This window comes from Tenrec ecaudatus, chromosome 12, assembly GCF_050624435.1.
Source record: "Tenrec ecaudatus isolate mTenEca1 chromosome 12, mTenEca1.hap1, whole genome shotgun sequence".
Classification (NCBI taxonomy): Eukaryota; Metazoa; Chordata; class Mammalia; order Afrosoricida; family Tenrecidae; genus Tenrec; species Tenrec ecaudatus.
The window spans coordinates 137102331-137125442 of NC_134541.1; the positions used below are offsets into that span (position 1 = coordinate 137102331).

The 23112-nt window shown below is 47.8% G+C and overlaps 1 protein-coding gene across 1 annotated transcript in view; it reads left to right on the forward strand.

Moving 5' to 3' along the window:
• The first annotated feature begins 14420 nt into the window (after nt 1-14420).
• BAIAP2L1 (BAR/IMD domain containing adaptor protein 2 like 1) overlaps nt 14421-23112 on the forward strand; it is an 84406-nt gene continuing 75714 nt past the window's right edge. The window contains exon 1 of the mRNA XM_075565055.1: nt 14421-14703. Within this exon, the coding sequence (XP_075421170.1) occupies nt 14653-14703 (51 nt within the window). The 5' untranslated portion in view covers nt 14421-14652. The remainder of the gene's footprint in view (nt 14704-23112) is intronic.

Below are 23112 nucleotides of genomic sequence, written 5' to 3' on the forward strand. Positions count from 1 at the left end.
GTGCTCCCCTCCCTGGTTGGGTAAGCTGATGCTGACCAGAATGTGTACTTTTGATGGGTGATCTGTGCTCAGAGAAGGTCTTAGCACATGGATTTTGGCCCCTGCTTCTGGGCGCCCAGCAGGACCTGGCCAGTCTGCCATCCGAGTGCTGGACATTTTCTAGTGAGTGAGCGCTCATGAAACCTGCTGGCAGGCCCGGTCGTCGCAGCCTGCCTTTCAGCTCAGCAGCCTGCCTTTCAGCTCAGCAGAATTTCCTTTGATTCCTGGACACTCGTGAGCTTATTCGTCAATGTCAGTATACTGGGGACATTTTAAAGAAAACACATAAATTACTCACTACTCAAGCCCATGCTTAATTATTTATAATTGGACCCATTTGTCGAATGGAAATTCTCCTTTTAGGCTGAAGTTTCAGATCTGCAGGGCTCTCCTACTTCCCCGCCATTTAGGGAAGCAAATGGCACAGTCTCATCCTGGATTTCGCTCAGAGCAGCCCGGGAATTCGGCAGAGGGGAGCAGATAGCAGACAAGGTCATGGGAGGTCCCAGCTAATCTGGAAAAGCCAAGGGGCCCACCATGAAAGAGGCCAGTGCTATGTGGGGTGGCAGCTGGGGATGGAGGGAGGTGGGAAAGAAGGGGCAACCAGTGCCTCAGGGTCACCGTCCTCAACTCTCACAGAAAGAACCGAAGGAGAGGATGCCTTAGCATTTATGAGTTATCTGACTCAAAACATTACACAAACGACTGTGCACAGAGCGGCTTTCCTGCACCCCCTCCCAGCTGCCCCGGTCAGAGAAAAAATCACCACATGGACGGTGTAATCGGTCCAGTGCTCGCTGCGCTTATTTGTCTAAGAAAGCACTGGGCATTCAAGGCAGAGATGGGGATTCCACACAGAGGATGATGCCCAAGGGCTCCATGCCTCCAACCTCCTCGATACAGAGCAGCATTGGGTTAGAACAGCAATGTCTGGAAGCTTCTCTGCAGACATTCTCCTACAAAAAGGCCAGGCCAGGCGAAGGAGGATCGATTTCCACCATTCCAACCTGCCCATCTCCCCATGCAGCCAAATCAATCCCCTTGGAGTGCTCTGGAAGAGCAGGGCAGTTTTTCTCCCAGCCTGCCCTTGGGGAAGCCAAGAGGGGCCAGTTTCTCTCAGCCTGTGGACAACAGCCTCTCCTCGCTGAGGTTAGCCTGCATTGAGGGAAGGCACTTTAGAGTCAGAGCTATGCACAGGAGTTAGGAAGTCACAAGAATAAAACCAGGAACTTTTAGAAGTAAAAGAAACTTGGATACCAACTACCCTGCTTCAGAGGTGAGGAAAACAGAGACCAAGAAGTGGAAAATGCCTTGCTTGGGAACCATTAAGATAAGGACAAATGGAAACAAGATCTTAGGCCTCATCTGGGACTGAAACAAAGGCTTTTTCAGGCCTCTGGTTCCCGCACCAGGGCCGCCTGTATTGCCCAGAATCCCTCCTGTTTCAGGCTTCTGGTTCCAGCACCATGGCCAGCTATATCACCCCAAATTCCTTCCACTTTGGGTACTTCAGAATTATGGATAACCAAAATAGTGTACTACCTAGAAGACTTTACAAAAGAAAAGAAGATGCTCTGGGTCCCAAAAACACAAAGGGAAGAGAGCCACCCACAGGAACAGATGACCTGGCCAACCTCAAGGTGGAAGCTGTGAGTTAGGCATTGGGCTGTAATCACCAGGGGACAATTCATGCCCTGTAGGCACCCCCCAGGTGAAAGAAGAAGCTATCCACACAGACTTACAGCCTGGGGGACCCTAGAGAAGCTCCTTATGAGGCAGAATTGACTCAATGGAAGTGGGTGGTGGCAACCTGTATTCCTTGATGTCATGGACTGAATTGTTTCACACACACGTGCGTGCACACACACACACACACACAGTGTCCTCTGGGCTGAGCCATGACTCTCAGTGGTTTGGCAGTGATGTAATGATGCAGCCACTCAATTGTAAGGGGACTGGGGTGGGATGCAACACCAGTATAAGGGGAGTTACCCTGTGGCGTGGTCTGCCTCACTTTCTATTTTATAAAAGGTAAGCGGAGAGAGAAACAGAGAAGAAAGGCCTACCATCACCAAGAAAGAAGAGCTGGGAGTGGGTCCCCTACACTGGGAGCCTCCTAGACTCCAGAGAAAGAGCAATGCCAAGACACAGGGACATCTGCAAGGTACACTGGGCCCACAGATGCAGAAAGGAAGCAAGAGCCTTTCTCCTAACTGTGCTCAGATAGAGAAAGAATAAGAATGCCTTCCCCTGAGGTGGGTGCCCTAAATTTTGACTGTTAGCCTCCTAAACTATGAAGTAAGAATGGGAATTCCCAAACACATAATTGTGCTCATGCGGAAACCGTACATAGATCGAGACACAATTGTGCAAACAGAACAAAGGAATACTGCGTGGCTTAAAATCAAGAAAGATATACAACAGGGTTGTATTCTTTCACCATACTTATTCAATCTGCATGCAGATCAAATAATCAGAGAAGCTGGATTTTACGAAGAAGAATGTGACCTCAAGATTACAGAAAGGCTTATTAACAACTTACAATATGCAGATGGCACAAGCTTGTTTGCTGAAAGTGGGGAGGACTTGAAGCACTTGCTGATGAAGAGTAAGGATTTTAGCCTTCAGTATAGATTACAACTAGATGTAAAGAAAACCAAAATCTTCACACTGGGCCAATAGGTAGTGTCATGAGAAATGGAGAAAAGATTAACATCGTCAACGATTTCCTCTTGCTTGGGTCCACAATCACTGCTCATGGAAGCAGCAGTTGAGAGATCGAATGAAGCATTGTATTGGGTAGATCTGCTACACAAGACCTCCTTAAAGTGTTGGAAACAAAGAAAGTGGTTTTGAGGAGTAAGGTGTTCCTGACCCACACCATGATAGTCTCCATTGTCTGGTATGCACGTGAAAGTTGAACACTGACCAAGGAAGACCAAAGAATTGATGTGGTTGAATTATGGTGCCGGTAAAGAATATGGACACTACCGTGGGCTGACAAAAGAACCAACAGATCTATTGGAGAGGCCAGTCCCTAGAGAAGGACATCATGTTGGTCAAGGGGCAGCAAAACAGAGGAAGACCCCCCAGGAGATGTGTTAACACAGCAGTTACAACAATGAGCTCAGCCATAACAAGCATCGTGAGGTTGGTACATAGTCGTAACAGATTCAACAGCACCTAACAGTAACATCAGAGCGGTTGAGAGAATAGATTTCTGCTTGTTCAGGTGGAGTGGTTAGGACCAGTCTTTTTGAGGCAGCCTTGAAGCTAAAATCCAAATGACAGGAACAAACTGAGGGGGCACTGAGTAGAATGTTCTAGACTGAGGGTAAATAAAGTTAGTGCCAAACTACAGCAGAAATGAGCTTGACACATTGGTAATATTAACTGGCTGGACTGCAAGCAAGTTACATAAAGATAAGTATCTTTTTGCTTCAAATTGGATTTTTCCTAACAGGAAGTTAAAGTCCCAATCTCATGGTATGTGGTTATTTGCCCAAAAGAGCTGTCATGGACAGGGACTTCTCTGTCCCCAAAGGTTCTCTTGGCCAACTCCATGCCCAGAGAACCACAGAAGACATACAGTTTGTTTAAATGAAATACACCTCCAAATGGAAGACATTTTGCTCCGTTCTCGCGTTCATTTTTCTGTGATAAACTATACAAAGGCGTGTCAGTCAAAAAGAATTGCTACTAGAGCTCCAGTTCTCTCACACACAGGTTTGTTCTGAGCAAAACATGCTCACCCATTGCTCTGTGGTTGGTGGATGCCTGCCGACAAGCTCTCTCAGTAACACTTCTTAATCTCCTGAGGGTGTGTGTTAGTCCAGGTAGACTAGGGAAACTAACCCAGGGAGACGCATATATGTATAGGAAATAACTGTATATCAAAGAGTAATTGTATATTAAGAAAACATCCCAGTCCAGTCCAGATCAAGTTCAGAAGTCTGATATTAACCCATATGTCCGATACCAGTCCATAAATTCCTCTTTAGACTCACACAGCACATGCAATGATACTGAATGCGGGAAGATCATAGCCTACGGGTGGGAAGTGTTGTGGCTCCTCTGGTGGTGGTGGAAACATCTCCAGGGCTTTGGCTGCCATCAGCATGGCTCCATGTGGCTTGTCATCAGGAATGTGAAGCAGAGAGTGTGTGTCCCACCTCCAGGGAGGACAACAGGACTTCCCAAAATCCTCAGGAGAAGGCCATGCCCACACAGAGGCATGATTGGCTATGATCTGATTGACAGGCTTGACTCCACCCCTTAGCTCAAGTTGACAGGAGATTATGTAACTGCCACAGGGTGCCTTTAAAAGAAAGGTCCAATCAAAACAGTGCTCTCTGAAGGAGGTCTACTGGATCAATTAAATTCACGGCAGAGAGGTCAGCTCGGAAATTATGGTGAATCTTGATCAGTTTTCTCAAAGGACACAGGACAATCAGGGGGGTGCTTATGATGAAGAAATTTGAGGAAACTGGAAAACTGTGTTGGTGGGGGGTGGAGGAAAGGCAAATCTTCTAAAGATTCTCTTTTACAGATTAGAGAACCCTTTAACAAACAGTTACTAGATTCTCAAACTCTTCAGCATCACTCCAGGAAAATATGTATATTAAAAAGACACCAAACAAAAGAATCATTAGAATCTCATTGGAAGAGTCTCTATGGAATCCTCCTCCCCAGTTCATGGGCAGCCAACTCAAAGTCTCACTGCCAAAAAGACCCTATAGGGCAGAGTAGAACACAGCCTCTTTGGGTTTCTGATACCTTAAATCTTTATGGGAGTAAACAGCCTTATCTTTCTCCTGCAGAAAAGCTGGTGAATTCAAATCACCAACCTTCTAGTTAGCTGCTCAATGTGCCACCCACTAGACCACTATCTCCTTGAAAATTAGAGGAAATAAAACCTTGGATCCATCTGTCACAATTAAAAAGGGCTAAGACTCCTTTTTGGATTAGCTAACACACCAGAAAATTGAAAGCTAAATCTGAATGACCCTGTGACTACAGCCCTGGTGGGGTAGTGGGTTACAAGTTGTGCTGCAAATCACAAGGTCAGCAGTTCTAAACCACCAGGTGCTCCTTGGGAGAAAGATGAGGCTTTCTGCTCCTATAAACAGTTATAGTGTTGGAAACCCACAGGGCTGTTTCTAGTCTGTTCTATAGGGTCATTATGAGTCAGAATGAACGTGAAGGTAGTGAAGTGGTTTTTGTTTGGTTGGTTGGTTTTTGAGTGACCAGAAGCAGATAACATCTGAGGCAGACAGCTGACCCAAGACCCTGGGCCAGGCCTGAAAATGCACCTCTTTAACCTTTTATTCACTCTGTCTTTGTAATAGTCATGCTTGGACTATCTTTTCCTAGCTTAGACAAATGCCTATGCTCACATTTTAATTGTTAGGTATGTGGTCCCCTCCCAACCTCAGGTCAGTCTAGCATTCCCTGGTGGGTCTCTCCACTATAGGGACACAATTGGGCTGCTCTTGATCGATAGGTACAAGGAGAAATAGCTTATTATACCAGAAGCCAGAATTACTAGATGTTCCATTGACATATGGTCTCTTTTGGGAATCTTAACAAACCCAGGCCATAAATTAATCTTCAGTCTTAACACACCCTTCCTTTACTAAATAAAGTCTCCCAAGAAGAGCTACCAAGTCTTCCAAACCTGCCAACAGGTCCATATCAACAACTGTGGAACCTATCGGCCTAGCTAAGGCCCACAGTGGGGAGACTAAGTTAAGTTGCTCCCTTTCACTGAGAATAATCTAACCACACCCCATGTGAATAACCCAGCTCTCACCAGACCTACGAGATGGCTTCCAATGTCTGAGTGTGCTTCACTTATAGAATGATAATTTGATTTATCCAACACCAATGGGTTACAACACTAGGTATCGCTTGGGTAGCCCTTCACAGCATCTTTGGATTATGTGGATTATTCAATTATTATGTGGATTATTCTATGCTTCAAATGAGGTCCTTTGTTCCTGGCTCTTGCCAGGCTGAATTGATGCACTCTCAGCCTGAGCTGGACTCAAAGGCTTATTTTACCTGAACTCCCTTTACCAGCTAGAGCACCCATATTAAGAGCTTGATCGTCTCAATCAATGCTTCAACGGCTTGGCAATTTAAAAGTACAGCTCAGCTACAACTTGAAGATGTTAGGACACATATAGAAAGAATAATCAAATATGTATAAAATGTCCTAAATGACAGGGTCTGTGGCCTTCGAGAGGTCAGTAGCAATGATAAGAAAAGTTGTACTCCAAAAGAGAATGGCCTTTGGCATTCCTGCCGCAGCTCAGGGAAGTACCTGTGCCATGATCAATCTGGCTGCTGTGCTATGATCCCACAGAGAGTGCCAGTGTGACAAGTTAAAGAACTTCAAGCTGAAGTGGATTGCATCTGCAATCCATCATGACTCCCTGGCCTTTCCTTCATGCTCCCCTTTTTCTGCTTGGACCCTGGAGTACTTTGTTTTTTAACTCAGCACTGCCAGCTCAAGCCGTATTTTCCCCAAGAAAATCCCCTTTCTTTCTTTCACGCCATCAGAGTATAGGACTTCCTGCTTTGACAGCGGCTAACTAAAAAAGCATTGGCCTCAGCTGTTCCAATGGGGCAAGCGCTGGCAGCCTGCTTCTGCAAAGTCTGACCACCTTGGAACTCGAGTCTCCTCTGTCTTATAGGGTCACTGGGAATGGAATCAACTCCACAGCTCTGGGTTATGAGCTCTCCAGGGTGATAGGGTGATCGCATGTTAACTTAATTGATGACATCTTTAAAGGTCTTTCAACCTATCTTTTGGGGAAATGCAATTCCATCCCTACATCTGTAGCATAATACAAATGTCTGTTTGCCAACACACACATTTTACATCCTTAGCATATTTGTACCTCTATTATAGTTTTCATCCATGATGTCCTGAAATTCTACGTTGTGCCATGCACTGAAGATAGGGCCAGCCTCAGCACAGCACCTGGCCCTGAGCAGATAATTTGTGCTCACCTCTTCTCTCATTCGACCAACACTCATGGCGACCCCACGCCCAGAGGGATCACTGGATCATTGTAATCCCTAGAGATTTCATTGGTTGATTTCCAGAAGTAAATCACCAGACTTTTCTTTCTAGTCTGTCTTAAGAAAGCTCTGCTGAAACCTGTTCACCATCAGAGCAATTCGAAAGGCCCCAGTGACAGATGAGTGGATGCTTCGAATGAGGGGCATTGGCCGGGGGTTGAACCCCAGTATCCTGCACAGAAGGTGAGAAGTCTACCATCACTGCCCTCTAACAAAAGGAGCCCTCATGGCAAACATTGGGCTGTGATCCACAGGGTCAGAAGTTTGAAACCACCAGTTGCTTCATGGGAGAAAGAAAGGTTTTCTACTCCAGTTAACAACTGTAGCCTCAGAGACCCACAGGGCAGTTTTACTCTGTCCTACAGGGTCACTATGAGTCGGCATCGACTCGATGACAGTGAGGTCTTTGTTTGGCCCTCTAACAAGCCACTTCCATGCCAAGTACTGACCTTGCACTTGCAATGCCCTACTCGCTAAATTTTATGATGCTGTCCTTGAGAAAATACATGGGACATGTATCCATCATACATGTACAGTTCAATAGCATTGATTACATTCTTCAAGTTCTGCGAACATTTTTACCATTTGATGCTCCTCCTTCATTGACATAAACTCAGTGCCCACTTCCTACCCAATCTTTAGAGTTGTTGTCCATTTGATCCTACTGAGCTAGTTCTTTAAAAGCATGTGCTCAGGGCAGGCATTCTTCACTAATTCAACAAAACTGCTGTTTGGTTTAAAAGCCCCAGTAGCTTATCGGGCTATGCATTGGGCTGCTAACCACAAGGTCAGCAGTTTAAATCCACCAGCTGCTCCAGTGGAGAAAGATGAAACTTTCTGCTCCCGTAAACCGTAAAAATGTAGTGCCTCGATGCCCCACCCCCTCGCAGTGACATGATGGGTTTTGATCTGTTCGGCAAGGATCTGAACTTAGAAGAATTGATTTGAGAAGTTTCCCCCTGGTACCTATCCCCACTCTTATGGCAAACAGTTCAATCGAATGGGAGATAGAACTGTGCAGAGCAACAATGCCTGAATGGGTTGGGGCTCATGGTGGAAACATACTCACATAGACACCTCATCCCAACAGTGTTCAGAGTGATGTGCCACTGGGAAAAATGATGTTACAATGCAAATGCCTTATATCCCACGGGGGATTATGGACAATGTTTTACTTTTCTGTTTTTATGAGGTTTTTGTTTTCCTGCCTTTGGTTTGCTTGTTTTTGCTTGTTTGTTTTGCTGTCCACTAGTTGCTATTGTTGGAGTAATTGGTCTTATGGAGTCTTGTCATAATATGACTGCCAAAGTAAATCTGAGCCATGCATATTCCAGGGACAAACAGATGAATTCTGGGACCCCAATTAACAATAACCCCACTCCAAGAACAGTTAGCGTGGCCCCTTTGATACTCACCTTCATGAAATGATCACTGAAGATAAGGGTGCTACAGCAAAGTGTGGTGAATGAAGCAGATGGTGCCTGGCTATCGGTTAGAATAGTGTCTGAGGTCTTAAAGGCTTGCATTCAAACAAGCAGCCAAGTGAGGGTCAACTAAGTCCACATGGCAGAAGCACTCCAGCCTGTGTCATCCAAAGACAACAATAACAAAATTCAAATATGACAAAAAGAGAAAAGTATCAGAGCCTAAATTGAAAACACCTAATTTGTAGAAGGCTATGAAGGACAGTGGGATCCCCAAACCCATCTACAGAGTGTCTAGTCAGATTAACCCAATGGCAGGGCCCCTCTAGCCACTGGCAGGGGTCTCAAATAGTTTTTCTGTCAGTTGGAGATCATTGTAACCGTGATTATACTGTACTGAACTTGATACCTGGTCAGTTGATCTCCCTCGTGTTCTGAAATTGTTCTAGGTGCAAGCATTCCTTGCTTGTTCCATGACAAAAATTTCTTCCCTGGACTTTTAAATGCAGATGGTGGTCGTTTCTCTCTTACTCATTTGTATTTTTATCTTTGAATTATTATTATTTTATCTTTACCACGTTACATTGTTTCTGTTGGGTTATCCAGTTTGTGGAGCACAGAAGGAGTAGATGCATAGAGATAACAACTGATGCAGGGTTTAAAGGGGAGGTGGGGGTGAGGAGATGGGGAAGGTGAAGGGGTTGGAGGAACAAAGTAGGTGGGAGAAGGGAGCACTAGAACTGATCGTGATTACACAACCCATTTAAAAAGCGATTAAACTATGAAAAATAAGTTCTAAAATTGATTGGAGTAATTATTGTATAATTATTGATATGACTGAACTATTGAATAGTATGTGTGTATTATATGCCAATAAAACTGTAAAAACAAACCCTTTTTTTTACAGCCTGAGGAAGTTGTAGCAACCCTGTGCTATGAGTCAGAATTGACTGGATGGCAGTGTGTTTGGTATTCAGCTCAGCTCTCAAGCTCCCTGCCGTCGAGTCGATTCTGATCCACAGCAATCCTATATGACAGGGCAGAACTGCCCCTGTGAGTTTTCAGCACTGTAACTGTTTACAAGAGCAGAAAGTCCTGTGTTTCTCCTAAGGAGTGGCTGGTGGTTTCAAACTTCTGACTTTGTAACTCACAGCCCAACTCATCACCGTGCCACCAGGGTACTGGTTGGTTTAAAGCAGGGGTGTCAAACTGGTGGGTTTTTTGGCCCGTGATGCTCTGAAATAAAATGAAAATAGAAAAAAATGTTATGAAGAAAATAGAACTTAGGGGAGATTGAGACAATTACCGTACACACACTTCCCTCGTTAACCCTTTAACTACTGAAGATGGTGACGTTTGTAAGCGATATGTCTGCCACTCTCAGTGTCACGTAATGTAAACAGATCCCAATAGTGAAAAGGTTAAAAAGAGCACTTTGGGTTGTGCTGTTATGAATGCCTAGTGGCAGTGCTAGTTAACATTTTTAGAGGGAAGCCATTGTGTGAGCAACTATTTTCGTCCATGAAAATTAAATAAAATGGCATACAGATCAAGATTAACTGATAAATATCTATCTGCCTAAATGAAGATTGTCTGTCCTTAGTCTTTTTTTGTTTGTTTTTGTTTTAAACGTTTTATTAGGGGCTCATACAACTCTTATCACAGTCCATACACATACATACATCAATTGCACAAAGCACATCTGTACATTCTTTGCCCTAATCATTTTCTTTTCTTTTTTTCTTTTTTTCCCCTTTTCTATTTTTACATTTTATTAGGGACTCATACAACTCTTATCACAATCCATACATATACATACATCAATTGTATAAAGCACATCCATACATTCCCCGCCCCAATCATTCTCAAAGCATTTGCTCTCCACTTAAGTCCTTTGCATCAGGTCCTCTTTTTTTTCCCCCTCCCTCCCTGCTACCCCCTCCCTCATGTGCCCTTTGTAATTTATACATCGTTATTTTGTCATATCTTGCTCTATCCGGAGTCTCCCTTCCCCCCCTTCTCTGCCGTCCCTCTCCCAGGGGGGAGGTCACATGTGGATCCCTGTAATCAGTTCCCCATTTCCAACCCACTCACCCTACACCCTCCCAGCATCGCCCCTCACACCCTTGGTCTTGAAGGTATCATCCACCCTGGATTCCCTGTGCCTCCAGCCCTCATATGTACCAGTGTACAACCTCTGCCCTATCCATGTCCTTAGTCTTGCAATCCAGATATTGGAAAACTAGTAGGAAGAAAGTGCTGGCAGGTTTCATGTAAAAAAGAATAATTTTAGTTTTATAAATGCATTAAATAAAATAAATGTTTAAATAAAACAATTATATAGTGCTTTAATTAACCTATCCATATTCCCGAATCCTCACTTCAAAATATAAACTTAACAAAATTTGTAAATGTGATGTGGCCCACGTGAATCTTGCCTGTTGCACCAAATGTCCCGCGTTTTAATTGAGTTTAACACCCCTGGTTTAAAGAATATTTTAAGGGACAGTTTTGGTTTATGATTTAAAGATGACATCAGGGCAATTGTTTGGGGGTGCATTTAACCTCAATGGCTCCCCAAAGTCTGGATTCCATGAGAATTTAAAATCCTGTTCTGCACTCTCCCCCTCGGATTCTCCATGGAAGCTTTGATCAAAACATGCAGTCATGGTAGCCAGGTACCATGCAGTTCTGCCTGTCTCATGGCAAAGGGGGCACTCATTCACGGAAGCAATTAGCCAGGGATTCTATTTCCTCTTCTTATTCCTGACTCTACTTCCTCTCTTGCTTCAGGCTAATAGAGACCACTGTTGTACCTTGGATAATACAGAAAACAAACCAACCAAGCCCACATTCACCCTGGGAGCTTCTAAGACACTCAAACTTTATAACAGTAGACAGCCTCTTCTTCCCTCAGAGCAGTTAGCAGTTTTGAACTGCTGACCTTGGAATTAGCAGCAGGATGTGTAACCACTAAGCCCCCAGAGCTGCTAATCAGACTCCTCAGGACTCTTTAAGGTGTCCTGTGGGTGTAGTAGGCTACAAGGTTAGCAGTCTAAACCACCAGCTGCTTCTCATAAAAAAGATGAGGCTTTCTACTCCCATAGAGATCTACAATCTTAAAAACCCACAGGAGCAGTTCTACTATGTCCTCTAGGATCCATGCACACTTGGATGGTTACTTGCAGATTTTTAAGACCCCAGGCAATATGCAATGAAGTAGGAAGTAGACCAGAAGCACTAAAATGATATTAGGCTAATTAAGCAAGGGCCAGGACTGCCTGGTTCTTATCTTGGGTACAGATCAAGAACTGAACCGGGAAATTGTTTCTGAGAAGGAAAGTTGAATATAACCAGATATCTGCCTGAGGATTTGCATACAATTATGAACTTGGGCCCTTCGATTAAATTTCAACCCGGGCAATCCATCGGGGCCATCTGGTATTCGTGCTGGGTGTAGAGTGGTTTCTTAATCCTTGCTTTTGCTGACCCTGAAGCACATTGCTGGCTGTGGAGTGCGAAAGGTTAAACCTCTGCTCTTTTTTCCAACTTTTCTTCAGTTGGCTGCTGTCAGCAGAGAGTGGAGCAGCCTTCTTTGCCTCAAGGTCCAGTGGGAAGTGCTGAGAAGAGAGGTGATCTGCAAGGGGAAGGCAGGGATTCCCAATTTTGTTGAGGTTTCAAGGACAGCCACGGACATACTCAAGAATATACTATATAATAGTGGAAATAATAAGGTTATGACCTTGTCATTTGACTCCCATCTGACCAATGAAACCCCACGAGATCTCAGGCCCCCAAAGCTGGAAATATGTTTAGGAAGGAGGAGACTGCTTCCACTGCCCACAACCTTGGGCTAATATGGGACGTCCCCTCCACCCCAATATCCAAGATACATCACTGCCCTGCTTCCAAGTGCAGTGAGTTTTTTTTTTGGGGGGGGGCTCTTACAAATCTTATAATAATCCATCATTCAATCGTATTATATATATATAGCAATATATATATAGCAATATATATATATAGCAATATATATATTGCTATCAACATTTCCAAAACAGTTTCTTTCTACTTGAGGTGCAGTGAGGTTTTTTTGTTTTGTTTTGAAATAATTTTATTGGGGATTCGTACAACTCTTATCACAATCCATCCATCCATCCATCCATTGTGTCAAGCACATTTGTACACTGTTGCCCTCATCATTCTCAAAACATTTGCTCTCTACTTGAGCCCTTGGTATCAACTCCTCATTTTTCCCCTCCCTCCCTGCAGCCCCTCCCTCATGAACTCTTGATAATTTATAAATTATTATTTTTCCATGTCTCACACTGTTCAATGTATCCCTTTACCCACTCTTCTGTTGTCCATCCCCCAGGGAGAGGGTTATATGTAGATGCTTGTGATCGGTTCCCCCTTTCTACCCCACCTTCCCTCCACCCTCCCGGTATCGCCACCCTCACCACTCGTCCTGAGGGGTTCATCTGTCCTGGATTCCCTGTTTCCAGTTCCTATCTGCACCAGTGTGCATCCTCTGGTCTAGCTGGATTTTTAAGGTAGAATTGGGATCATGATAGTGGGGGAGGTGGGGAGGAAACAATAAAGAACTAGAGGAACATTGTATGTTCCATTGGTGCTACACAGGCACAGTGAGTTTTTATGGCTAGCAAAACTTGATACGGTTGGCTCAGAGTCCAAATTGTGTCATTAAGTCCAGTGGCCCCCACACTGTTGTTCCATTGTACACAAAAGTCTGATCTTTGTGTACATATCTCAGTGGACTTTAGCCCAGTTTGGAAGCCTCACATCCTAGCAGCTCATAAAAGATGCAACTGCCCCCAGTTAAGACCACCAGCCCTTTCATCTCAGGTGACTAAAAGGTGCTTCCTGCTGGGAGAAGGCTGTTCTGGAGTCTCCAGGTCAGGTCACCCAAGCCTGGGAGAGGCCCAGAGAGGGCCGGCACCTTGCCTTGGGCAAGGTTGGAGCTAGGGTGGAGACAGCGCAGCCAGTTCCAGGAGTCAGACTCTCGGAGAGTGATTTAAGTCTGAAAGACCTCTGCCACGCCTCAGTACGACTCGGTTTTACAAATCCTTCTCTACAGCAGCGTTGAGTAAAGGCCATTCTGGATGTAAACTGGACAAATACACTGTCGTTTCAGTTATCTGATATTGGCACTTGTGAATGTTTTCATCTGTCAGGAGCTTCCAAAACTCCAAGTGGCCGCCTCCTCCCTTTCTTTTCCTCACCCCTGAGAGTCGACACTTTGGGGTCCTCATAAGAAGGATAGCAGGGGAGGACTCCAGGGCCACCACCGTGGGGGCTACACGAGTTTCGGGGGCTGCAGAAGCGCAACAACCCATTCTGAGCTATAGACGCCTACGGGTCGGATTTCAAGGTAGCAGGTGGGCAGCAAGAAACCTGGCTGAGAGAGTCATTCTCACGACTGCCCCGCTCGCCTACTTGGCCCAGCCCACTTCCTACCCGCCCACCCAGGGCCTCAGGGTGGAACAGCTCCTCCCACCAGGTAGCCCGCCGCCCGGCACCCCAGCCCGGACTGCAGCCCGCCACTGGTCGGTCCTCCTGTCCGTCCCAGCTGGAGGCCACACCCATCCCAGGTGTGGGCCCGGCCACCCAGTCCCAAGCTTCGGAGCGCCACCTGCCTCAGGTGGGGCTCCCCAGCCCCCATGCAAGGCCCCGCCCTCGGCCGCAGCAGTCTTCAGGTGGGGCCGCCCCGCCCCGCCCGGGGCCCCGCCCTCTGAGGCCTCTCCAAACCCCGCCCCCAGCCGCAGCTGTCTTCAGGTGGGGCCGCCCCGCCCCTCCCGGGACCCCGCCCCCATCGGCGTCTCCAGGCCCCGCCCCCGGCCGCGGCCCACCTCAGGTGGGGCCCCGCCCGCCCCGCGCGTCAGGCGGCTCCTCGGCTCCTCGCGGGCGGCGGAGGCGCAGCAAGTTTAGATATTTTGGCGGCGGCGCGCGGACAAACTCGGGCCGACGGCCGTGTCCGGCGGCCGACCCTCGAGGCCCCTTGGCCGCACCCCGGAACCCCTGCAGCCCCGAGCCCGGCTGCCCCTGGGCCCCACCGCGCTTCCCGCGCTCGCCGGCCGCAGCCATGTCGCGGGGGCCTGAAGAGGTGAGCCGGCTCACCGAGAGCACCTACCGGGTAAGCGGGGCCGGGACCTGGGGGCGGCGGGACTCCAGGGACCAGGGTCGGGGTCGTGGTTCGAGGGCCTCGTGGGGAGGGGGGGTCCCGGGACTGCAGAGGGCAGAGACGGGGGTTCCGGATACTCGAGGGCACGGGGGTCAGGGGTCGTGGTTCGGGGACCTTGGACGGGGGGTGGGGGTGTCTCGGGACTGCGGGGGTGCGGGAGTCAGGATCTGGGAATGCGGACGCGCCCGGGGTCGGGGGTCTTGACTCCAGGGTCGGGGTCCAGTGAATCCCCAGGACTGCCAGGGCCAGGCTTCCAGGGCCGCCGGACTGCGGGGTCGGGGTTCGGAGGCCCGCGGGAGCAGCCTGCTTCGGGGACCGGAGGGGCCTGGACGCGCCCCGCCGCCCCTCCCCCTGCAAGCCCGCGTCCGCTCGCAGGCGCCCGCGGCGGCGTAGCTCCCGGGGCGTCCACCTCCCGGGACCCCGGGCTCCCCAACACCGGGCTCGGGTTTCTAGGGACCAGGAATGTGGGGTAATTAGGAACGCCAGGTGAGCCGGGCCTGCTACCTCCTGGGCGCTGGGCGGCGGCGAGGGCTGTCCTTGGAGCGAGTCTCAGACCTTCGGCGTGAGCGATCATTTCGTAGCGTCTGGACTCCAAGAGCGCCGAAACTCACCAAGCCCGTAGCAACGCGTGGATAAGCCAGCCTCAAAACTTGCCTGTAGGATGAGAGGATTTTTCCAGAAACAGACAGGGGTTGAGGATGAGAGGCTCGTTTACTTAAAGTTCAAGCACTTTTAAATGGATTCCAGTTGAAAACAGATATGTGTTTAATCATCTGCTATTAATAGCATGCCAAACAACCCCTTGAGACATGAAAGTTCTCATTTGAGGCCGTTTTTAAAACCCACACGGACGAATACTTTTTTTGAGTTGCTGCTCTGTTTGTGTGTTTGTTTTTTAACCCTGAAATTTCTTGGACTGGGTCTGCAAGATCTTGAGTGAGGTCCTGAAATCGGGAGTTTATTGACTTTCATTGGGTAAGAATTTAGGAAGCAAAACACATGGGTAATGGTTTCGCTAGAATGGCAGATATCATTGACACCAGTGAGGTGATTGATAACAGCATTTTTGAGTTACGCAATGAGACCGAAGACTTCCTTATCCTAGTATTCCCTCAAAACTTCTAGAAATCTGAGGCATTTGACTTATCAGCATTGCTACACTTTGACTGAGATTGTTAATGTAGAAATGAAACCGAAGATTGTGGGAAGGAAAGTGTGGGGCGCTGACAAAGCTGTGTATGTAAATAAAACGGTGTTATGCGTGGTAAGCAGTAGCTACTTTGGTGGATATCCTTTAAGACCACCGTCTTTGAGGAATGCCCTGCATTTGCACATTTAAGGTGGAGCCTAAATGTCAGCTGGGGGACCCAGAGCTGCAGTTCCTTCCCCCACCCCACCCCACCCCCCACCCCCTTAAGAATATAAACCAGAGTGAGCTAACGGCTGATGCTATTGAGCCAATTCTGACTCCTAACCACCCCTGAGGAGAAGGGTGGAGCTGATCCATAGGCCTGCGGGGGCATGGTGGGTTATAAGTCAGGCTGCTCACTGCCAGGGCAGCACTTCAAAACCACCAGCCGCTCTCAGGGAGAAAGACGAGGCTCTCTACCCCTGTAAAGAGTTACAATCTCAGAAACTTGTAGGGGCAGTTCCACCCAGTTCTGTAGGGTCCCTGTGAGTCACAGTTGATTCGATGGCAGTGAGGAACCTGCGAGCAGATCAGCAGCTCTTTTCTCCAGAAGGTGGCTGGGGGCTTCCAGCCGGGGAGCTCTTAGCATGCTGCCACCAGGGCTCCTTTCCAGGACTGGATGCCTGGGCCTTCTCAGTCACCCATGAGGTAGCACGACAATTAACCAGGCATACGGAGCAGTACTCCTCTGCTTGCTCTTCTGCTACTTGGTTTTTAGTGACGACAGCTGGTGGAGGGGTTGCCCTACAGGATCTACACTGTCACAAGTGCCACCCACCTTGCTGGTGGTGTTACCCAAAGAGCTGGGGCCAGAGGAAGGAGAGACTGTGGAGTCAGTCCATCATTTGGATGATTCGTATGCATTTCTAGGCGGGCAGCTGTGTAAGTTTTCATGTTTTGAAGGGTGGTAACCCATTGACGGTCAGGGCCCAGGCAGCCAAACCCCTGCCCAGGTGTCTCCAGCCATATCCAACACTCACGGATTATTTGATGACCTGCTATCACCATTTCAAGAATGTTTTGAAACCATAGTGTTTGGATGGGGTCAGAATTTCCAGTGCTGGGTAAATTTCTCTCATCTAACAAACTGAAGAAGTGAGGGCAGCCAGCCCCTGCTTTGGCTGATAGAAATACATGATGAAATTTACATTCACCACCTCTGCATTAAGGAGCCAGGTGGTGTAGAACAGGATAAACCCTAGGCTGCTAACCACAAATTTGAGCAGTCTGAACCCCCAGCTGCTCCTGGGGAGAAAGAGAATGCTTTTTATAGCCCAGGAAACACTCAGGGGCAGCATCCAGTACCCATTCCTATAGGGTTTCCATGAGTTAGAGATCAGGATTGACTTGATGACTTTGAGTTTGACCTCCTCAGGCCATTTTCCCAATTCTCCAACCATCCAAAGCTGGGCCCCGCTTAAACTTAACACTGTCCAAACCTCTTGGCCCTGTCAGTGAGTCTGATTCTTTTTAAAAAGTGGCCCCTCTGTCCCCTAACCATCGACAATACTTTCCCCATACAAGCATAGCCAGCCTAACCAGGTGTATTGACAAAAGGCACTTGCGAATTAGATTTTATGTCATGCAGTATGGCCTTCGGATTTTTTTTTGAATACACAAATTTCTCTAACTTTGAGCTGAAGAAATACATTCCGTAGAGAATGCGTGTGTGCGATAGAGCAGCGTGCCCCTGTGGATGCAGTATTAGATATCTCAGATATGTTTACACCTTTGCCAATTTTTCTGAAATATGTACTTTAGACTTCGTGAGGGCTAGAGGGCCATGAGCACTGCCAGGAGGATTGGCGTTTCATGACCTCACAAACTGTTGGCATCAGAAGTAAGCCCCAGACTGCCAGGTGATGCGACTGGCGGTGATTCCAGTACACACACACACACACACACACACACACACACACACACACACACACAAATACATACCTACTCTCACTCTTGTTTTTCTCTTTCTCCCTCTCTCCCTGTCTCTCTGCACATGCTTTCTTCTGCAGCACACCAATAATTTGCCCACAAAAGCTGCTTGTGATTGTGCATGGTTTTCTGATTAGTGCATGCTGCCTCAGTATCAGGAAGAAAGAAAAGTTAAAAAAAAACAAACAAACTTCTCATTGCAAGTCACCTTAACCTTCCTAGAAGTGAGAAACTGGTTCAGCCTTGAGAAGGTGAGGCAGGGCAGCTCTCGCTCAGGAGGCCAGTCCTTCATTCACCTTGCCCACAACCTCATGGCCATCTAATCATTTCTGACTCCTCCTGCTGTAGAGCAGAGGAAGCCTGCTGCCTCCTTGGAGTTCCGAGGCTGTAAACCTTTACAGGGGGAGGAACCCTCACCTTTCTTTGGGGGGGCTTTGTGATTTCAAATCGCTGACCTTGCAGTTAACAGACACATGTGTAATCCCCTCTGCCACCAGGGCTCCCAAACCCACTGCCAGCGAGTCAGCTCAGAGTGACCCCATACAGGATTTCTGAGGCTGTCGATCTTTATGGGAGCCGACAGCTTCATCTTGAGAGAAATGGCTGGTGTATTTGAACCGCTCACCTTGCAGTTAGCAGCTCAGGGCAGCAATGGGGGCACCTGGGGTAGGGATGAGACTACAGGACACAGAAGTCACCCTCTCAGTGAGCCCTGCTGTGCAGCTCCTCCCCCATGTCAAAGACAGGGGCTTCAAAGACTTCCTGAGAAAACATCTCTCAATTCCATGTTTCTACACATTTTTGGAAGGCCCCTCCTATTCGAGTATCGCGTTTATCTCTTCCTAGCTCAGCCAGAAGGTGACCTGATGAACGTTTGTTGAATGAGCGAGCTTCTTGACCAGGTGCCCAAGAAGCCCTGGGTTGCAGCAGTGAAACCACTGAGCTGCTCACCGAAAGCCTGGGATAACAGCCACCAGCCGTGCTTTGGGAGAAAGAAGATGCAGACTGCTTCCTTAAAAAGGACAGCCTGGGAAACCCGTAGGGCACTCCTACTTTGTCCTGCACGGTCCCTAGAGGGCCGGGTGCATTTGGCAGTATCAAGTTTGGGGTGGGATCACGTGTCAGTCCCCCCCACCATCCCTGCTTTGGCACTCCATGGAGAGCTTTTACTTCAGAAAATCTCTAAGCCGCATGTATTGGGTATGGATTTTTGCCTGTTTGAGTGTCATTCGGAGATGAGGAAACCAAGGCACAAGGACTGAGGTTGCTAGCATCCACCTGCCAGTGATTTGGTTTCCAGTGGGCTTCCCCCACCCTAAATGCACAAGCCAGATGTATTTTCATGATTTGGCGAGTTAAAATGTTACCAAAGCACCCTGTCCTCTTACATGTTGTTCCTTCACCATCACTGGGACCATGTTTCAAAACTTTTCATTGATTTCTTTATATTTTATTGTGGCAGAACCCAGGCCAGCACCACCGACTCAGTGGCCTGTTAGGTTCTTTGTGTGCAACCTTTGCCCTCCTCCAGATCCCCCCTCCCAGAGTCTGCTGGGAGCATGCTTCTTTCTGTGCTCCTCCTCTGAGTAAGAAAAGGTCTGAGTGGGGAAAGCCAACAAGTTTGGCTGGTGTAAAGGGCCTTATTCATTTGATTTTATTCAGAATTAGCCTCCCCTCCCCCTCAGCTTAAGTGAGTGAGTGAGTGTGTATGTGTGTGTGTGTGTGTGTGTGTGTGTGTGTGTGAGAGAGAGAGAGAGAGAGAGAGAGAGAGAGAGAGAGAGAGAGAGAGAGAGAGAGAGACCTGTTGTCTTTGCTCTAGTCAGCAGGTTTCACTTTGGAGCGTAACTTGGTTTTGTCAAGAACCCTCTCTCAGGTATGTGTGCTGCTCGAGCTGTTCACAAAACAGGAGACCTTCCAAAAGTTCACGGGGGAAATCCCATGTCTTTTTCATTCCACATTTCCCTCAAACTATCCGTAGCCCCCTCACAGTGGCTATCATAACCTCTCCCAGTGAAATGACCTCCTCATCGTACGGGAGATGAAGCCGGGTTTTATCTTCAGAAGCCCAGGCACAAGCTGCCCTGGGCGATGATGTGAAACATGGCTGAGTGTGATCGGCAGGTGCCATATGAAACTGCAGAGCCCAGGATGTGAAATTCTTTTCTGTCTGGTGCCATGAAAATGCAAAGCCAGACAATAGGCATCTTTTTCTCTCAGGACACGTGCATTTCTTGCCTGGAGAGCATTCTGAGAAGGCTGATAACATTTCTGCCAGGCAGATAAAGCTGCCCCTTTCCTTGTGGGGCCTGGGAACCTGGGACTCTGGACACCTGGCACCATCCAGGAGCTTTGTGCTGCTTTAGAGCTGACAGGTGGCATATGATTTAGGTATTGGGGCCGAATTCAGGCCATCACAGAACGGGGCTCTCACACAGGGGGCTATCTGCAGCCCTGTCCCAGAATTGCAGCAAATGCAATTTGTTTTCCTCAGCATTTCTGTCATTTAGTTTTGCAGTTTTGCATTTTAAAATTAATGATTACAAAGCCTGCACCTACGTGTGTGTGTGTATTAAAGCCCAACACTAGTAGAAACCATCTGTTGGTTTTAGTACAAACCTGCAAATGGGTGTTTCTTTAATTTTTAAAATGAAATTTTAAATTAAACATAATTTTAAAAACTTGCCTCTATTGAGGCTTCTAACTTTAAGGATGGTGGCTCAAACCCACCACTTGCTCCAAAGAAGAAAGTTGAGGCTGCTCCCTCGAATATTGGGAGCCTCAAAAAAAAAAAAAGGTCATTATGAGTCGTAATCAACTCAGTGGCAGTAGGTTTGGACTTTAAAATTTTTTGTATACACACTGAAATTAAATTGTCACAGACTGTAAAAATGACATTGGGGGGGGGCATCAAATCTCCGACTTCTCAGGTGATGGGCAAGAACTGGCATCAGCAGAGGTCACATGTACCTCCTCCCGAGTCTTTTACAGATTTTGACCCCAGCCATCCCTGCTACAGCACCCTTCACTCTTCTGCTAGATTAGCTGATGTGTGGTAGTGGCCACATTGAACTCACTGGCGGCATTTAGGATTATGGACTTTACGGAGGAAGCAACATGTTACCATTCTGGATCAGACACGGCTCAGGATACAGTTCTTCAACCAAGATTGCCTCTTCTCAGCTGTGCCTACAGGCAGATTTTTCTCTGCCCCCCAGCCCTGGGGCCTCTTGTGCTGGTCAAACTTCCACCTGCTCAGGAAAGTGTGATGACATTCTGTAACTCCCCCAAAAGCACCCCTCTCCACCATGAAGCCTTGTCCTGAAGACCCTCAGCTCTCGCTGCTTTTCACCATCTCTTACTATGTCCAGGTTAACAGCTTACTCTCTCTTGCCCTCTCCCCTCTTCTTTGAGACTAGGAGGTTCTCCTTTCCTCTTACTGATAGTCAGGTCCCCACTCCCCGCCTCTGAGATGCCTTATTTTAAGTCGAGTGGACACCCTCTTTAAAGTTCAATGCCTCTGTTTACATGGTCCCACCCCCACTTAGGTGCCCCCCACTTATTTTCATTCCTAGCATTGCTATCTCATCCCCTTGGTTGGCCCCAAGCATCTTATTTGCATAGGCCCACCCCATCTTTTGGTAGGCTTTATCAGATCATGACTAGCCAGGCCACATATAAAGTGACCACTCTTAATTTCCAACAGCAACCTCGAGTCGCCTGGTTTGTGCTTGGCTTATGTGGAGGCCGAGAGCATGCCCTTCTGAATCTGCCTTCTCTCACTCAGTGTATGTGGGAGTCAGTTTGATCTGGTTGCCTGCTGTTCCACTCTGTGAATCCGTTACAATGCATCTATTCTTCGGATGGGCCTTTAGACGCCTTCCAGACTTCCCCAGGATATTACGAATAGTGCTGCTATGAGCAGCTGGGTGAATACAGAGGGAGGGATTAGCCAGGTTGTTAGGTAGCCCAATATTTAGCTTCCATCAAACCTGCCAAGTCCTTTTCTGAGGAGGGTGTGCCTGCCCCAAGTCCTACCAGCAGGATCTGGGCAGTCCAGCCTCCCTGAAGCCTAGCCAGCAGTTGGTGTTTGCCACCCTTTCCACTTCACCCAGCCTATAGGTGTGTCCAAATCAGATGTGTAAAGTAAAAACCAGGCAAAGAAACAGTTTGCACTCGGCCTGCTGGGCATCCGTGGTTGTGTGGATGCCTGTAGCCTCAGCAGGAGCCTTGGGGATACCTCTTGGGGTCCTCAAGTCATGCGTTTGATTCTGATTCAGCGCAATCCTGTGGGACAATAAAACTGCCCAGAGGGTTTCTGCGGCAGCCAGCCTTGGGTGGTGGTGGTGGTGTCAAAGTGCTGTTCTGCTCTATAATCGGTTCTGATTCATGGCTGTGGGTTTTACCCAAGCTGACCACCACCTCTCTCTCCTGCTGGTGGGTCAGGTGGGAACTAGTAACCTTTTAGTTAGTGGCTGAGTGCTAACCACTGCGCAACCAGGGTGCCTTCTTGTCAAAAGACAGCCCAGACTCAGGACATGGGCCAAGAGCCGTCGTGCACCTGGGATATTCATTCACGAAAGTAAAGCATGAGCTTGGGTTTGTTAGACTGATGTTTGTTGCACTAAAAGCTGCTGTCGTGGGTGCATACATTGAAAGGCTTTGTGTGGGAGCTGTTGGTGGCCCTCCTTAAACCTTGTACAGTAGCAGCTTTTTCTGGTGACCACCAGGGCTCCTTGTTCTATGATCAATAAGACCAGTAAAACTAATGCCAAACTCATTGCCATCAAGTCAGTTCTACCTCATAACAACCCTGTAGGGCAAGGTAGATAGAATGCCCTCTTGTGGGTTTCTAAGGTGTAACTATTCATGGGAATAGAAAGCCTCATTCTCCTCTGGAGTGGGGTTGGTGGTTTCGAACTGCTGGCCTTGCAGTTAGCAGCCCAAAGCATAAGCCAAGCCACCACCCCATCCCTTGCAAAATTAAGGCCTCTAGAACCTTAGAGCCCGGAGATAATGCTGTCCACTCTCAGCAGTGGCAGTGTCTTCCTCCCCCTGAGTGTTCTTGGCACCCCTCTTGGCCAATCCCTCTGTGCCTCCCCCATAGGACGCTGTTCTGCTTCCTCATGTATCGATCCCACCCCCATGCCCGGGACATTGATTGTGCCAGTGTTGTGTGCTAAGGCACTGCAACAGACATCATTGCTGTGCGTGCACACACATCCCCCTTCATGGCTCAAGCTCAG